Source organism: Microtus ochrogaster, chromosome 10, assembly GCF_000317375.1.
Source record: "Microtus ochrogaster isolate Prairie Vole_2 chromosome 10, MicOch1.0, whole genome shotgun sequence".
Classification (NCBI taxonomy): Eukaryota; Metazoa; Chordata; class Mammalia; order Rodentia; family Cricetidae; genus Microtus; species Microtus ochrogaster.
The window spans coordinates 55,176,129-55,180,268 of NC_022016.1; the positions used below are offsets into that span (position 1 = coordinate 55,176,129).

Consider the following 4,140-nt stretch of genomic DNA (forward strand, 5'->3'; position numbering starts at 1 on the left):
ATACTCTTGCCCTTGCCTGAATAACCTTCTACTACTAAATATTACTCCCAGGCTCCACAGGCTAAGCTAGCTAGGTGCATTCCTCTGGACACCCAATGCCATTCTGCAGACAGAGTCAACCCACTCTTTACTACCTCTGCTTGATTCCTTGACTCCCATTTCTTTCTCTTTGCAGCCTGGTTCTGAAGGAATGGCCAGCTTGAAGGCTTAACTCACTTCTGGTCTCTAGTTCCTAGCATGGGGCATAGTGACAGGAACCCAAAGGTGCAGTAATCCCTTCTGGCAGACAACTGAACAGAGAGGATAAGGGACTGTAAGACCAAAGTCTCTCCAAGAGACAGAGTTAGGGTTAAAATACCTGCGATTCAGGGAAGAAAGGGATCAATAACCTGCATAGAGTATAAGGTAATATCAGCCCTACTCTGTTCCCAGGATGCAGAGCTACCTGACCTGTGGCATCTAGAATAGTGACCCTACAGTCCACATCTTCTCCCTCTTCCTGCCCCATTAGCTCACCCCCACTGCTACCCCTCACCATCGGGTTCGTTGCAGTACGTTGCCGGGTCTGACTGCAGACTGTAGAGGCGAGCCTGTAAGCAAGAGAGAAGAAAAATTCTGGGGAGGTGGATGCAGAGAAAATCCCCTCTGTGCATAGTATTAAATCAGCTACAACCCAGATTCCCCCTTGTTGGTTGCCAAATCCATGGGTTATTAATGATATAGTGGTACTCAACTAGCCCCCAAAACTAAGACCCTCAGGATAATAGTCTCTTACCCAATATTCCAACCCTGAGAACTGAGAAATTACAGTAAGCAGATTATAAAATTATAGTATAACTTCTTGAATATATGAAATTAAAAAAATGTCAAATGTAATTATGTTAATAAAATCCAAACTTAGGGCCGGGCAGTGGTGGCGCACGCCTTTAATTCCAGCACTCGGGAGGCAGAGGCAGGCGGATCTCTGTGAGTTCGAGACCAGCCTGGTCTACAGAGCAAGTTCTAGGACAGGCAGAACTACACAGAGAAACCTTGTTTTGAAAAACCTAAAATTAAAAACAAACAAACAAAAAATTTATCAATAATAACCAGGCATGGTAATGTATACTTTCAATCCCAGTAAAGACAGAGGCAGGTGGATTTCTTGAGTTTGAGGCTAGTCTGCTCTATAGACTGAGTCCCAGGACAGCCAGGACTACACAGAGAAACCCTGTCTTGATAAACCAAATAATGATGATGATGATAACAATTCCATTAATAATATCTTGAACTGGCTGGGCGATGGTGGCGCACGCCTTTAATCCCAGCACTCGGGAGGCAGAGGCAGGCGGATCTTTATGAGTTCGAGACCAGCCTGGTCTACAGAGCTAGTTCCAGGACAGGCTCCAAAGGTACAGAGAAACCCTGTCTCGAAAAACCAAAAAAAAAAAAAAAATCTTGAACTGGGATGTGATTCTGTGGTGGGACACTTGCTTAGCATGTTTAAAGCCAACATAGCAGGGAACAAAGTTAGGCCCAGGAAAAGAGAAAAGAATAAATTTCAGAGCCACTCTACCAAATGCACCGTAAAGCGATGCTCCACTGGGGCCACAGGAAGCCCAGCTCAGCTGATAAACAAAAAGGCCCTTCTTCCCCAGACCAGACAGAGCATGGGCTGTCTGCATGGGAACTTCAGCAGTACGTTTTAGTGATGAATCCCTGTGATAACTTAGACTCTTATCATTGAAAATATCAAAATTCTGGCACATGTTAGTAAACAGTCCCAGCAATGCAAGTTTGGAATGGCAATCCAATGTGATAAGATGCAACAAAGAGAGACAGCCCAGGAAACAGGAGACAGAAGCACTAACACACTGCTCTAGTTGGTACTCATGGGTTCTGACTGCTAGACTTATTTCCAGTGGAAATTAGTCTAAAAGAATGAAATATGAAACAAATTATGCCCCAAAGATGTTCTTTTCAGGTCTTTATTAATGCTGAAAACTGAAAAGAACCCAAATGTGTAACACCAGAAAGTGACTGAATAATGCTATCTATATTCATTTGCAAGAATTTTTTAAATTCATTTTTACTTTATGTGCATTGGTATTTTTCCATGGGTGTCCAGTCCCCTAGAACTAGAGTTACAGACAGTTGTGAGCTGCCATGTGGGTGTTGGGAACTGAATCCCAGTCCTCTAGGAGAGCAATCAGTGCTCTTAATAGCTGAGCCATCTTTCTAGTACTCATTTGCAAGAATTTAAAGACACTGAAATGTGGTTAGGAAAACCCAAAAAGACAAAATAAAACAAACGAAAAAAAACCTACCAACCAACCAAAAAACCCCAAACAATTATCTTTTTATATTTATTTATTTATCTACCTATTTATTTATTTATTTTGGAGGAGAAGATTTCTCTGTGTAACAGCCCTGACTGGAAGTCACTCTATAGACCAGGCTGGCCTCAAACTCACTGAGATCCACCTGTCTCTGCCTCCAAGGTCTGGGATTAAAGGCGTACACCACCACCACCTGGCCAAATTTGTCTATATTTTTAAAGACTTATCTATTTATTATGTATACAATGTTCTGCCTGCAAGTTTGCCTCCAGGCCAGAAGAGGGCACCAGACATCATTATAGATGGCTGTAAACCACATGATTGCTGGGAATTGAACTCAGGGCCTCCAGAAGAACAGCCAGTGCTCTTAACCACTGAGCCATCTCTCCAGTCCCCTTGTCTATATTTTTAGACTGACTATATGTTCCTTTTGTGATAAAAGGTTGATAGATAACGCTTTGACTCTTTAGCAAAGGCTGTAAGTGAATACCTTGGTGCCGTCGTATGGCTCAGCTGTGCCAGAGGGTGTGCCCATCAGGGTGATGACATCGCAGTCAATGGTTTTGTCTGGTGAGGGGGCAAAGGTGTCTGAGATCACCCCTAAGAAGTCAGATAACCCCTTCTTCATTTTTTCTGTTGCCCCTGAGGAGCCTTCCGTCTGCAGAGAAAACCAAAGAAAGGAAAACAGTGTCCTAGGAGCGGAATGCAATCTGGGGTCTAGAAGGTGACGCATCAGGAAAGGAGCACTAGGTGTGAGGATATAAGACATGCTTAGCATCCATCTCCCCATCTCAGACTGGAGGAGGAGGTAGGTAGAGCCCTCTAGTCCCAGCTGGGGATGTTGAACAGGGCCAAGGTAGGCCTGAAGAGAGCTCAACTGGTTGTTACATCAAAACATCAAAGCCAACTTGGCTGATCAAAGACTGGCAGGAGGGGTAGGGAGATGGTTCAGTTAGAAGCTTACTATGCAAGCCTGACGACCTGAGTTCAGTCCCACACATGCAGGTAGTAGGCCAGGTGTGGTGACAGACTTAAGGAGGCAAAGACTGGGAGATCCCTGGTGTGTGCTGGCCAGAGGGCATCGTCTGACCTAGCTGAGAAATTTCAGGCCCAGTGAGAGACACTGTCTCAACAAACAAGGTGGCGGGGTTCACAACACCTGAGGTTGTCCTTTGGCTTCCAGATGCACGTGAACCAAATAAGCACATGAACCACATGTATTTCTTTTCTCCCCCTTGCCCCCCTTTTTTTGAGATAGGGTTTCTTAGTCCTGGCTGTCCCAGAACTTGCTTTGTAGATCAGGTTGGACTCACTGAGATCCGCCTGCCTCTGTCTCCTGAGTGCTAGGATTACAGAGTGTGCACTGCCATTGCCCAGCCTGAGCCACACATATTTTCAAGCCCACATGAGCATGTGCACTTACACACTTACACACTTACACACACACACACACACACAGAGTCAAAGAAGATCCATGTCATTTTAGTAGTAAAGAGTAAAGAGGGTCTGGGATGAGTGGTGGGGCATAAGGATACTTTTGCTCCCAGTTTGAAGGAATTGTTTGTCAAGCAAATAAGTTAATAGTTTTTCCACATCTGTATTATTTTAACAAATGTTTTCCTTTCGCAAAATAATGCATTGTAGAAAATGCAGATAAACAAATGGATGTGTAAAGAAGTAAAGAGAAGCCAAGCCTGGACATATCCAAAATCCTTGCCATGAAGGTAACTGTAGTTAATGTAACTATTGTTAAACTCGATACTGTAGAATGAGGCCTGCAATGATTTAAGTACACAAGTTCCATTCCCAGCATCCACATGGT

At 44.0% G+C, this 4,140-nt stretch overlaps 1 protein-coding gene across 1 annotated transcript in view; it reads right to left on the reverse strand.

The window, feature by feature from the left end:
- Window positions 1–4,140, reverse strand: part of Bsdc1 (BSD domain containing 1) — a 26,719-nt gene that overhangs the window by 17,633 nt on the left and 4,946 nt on the right. Inside the window, exons 4-5 of the mRNA XM_005353194.2 lie at window positions 2,809–2,976; window positions 536–590 (exon numbers count right to left, since the gene is read on the reverse strand). Coding sequence (XP_005353251.1) covers window positions 536–590; window positions 2,809–2,976 — 223 coding nt within the window. The remainder of the gene's footprint in view (window positions 1–535; window positions 591–2,808; window positions 2,977–4,140) is intronic.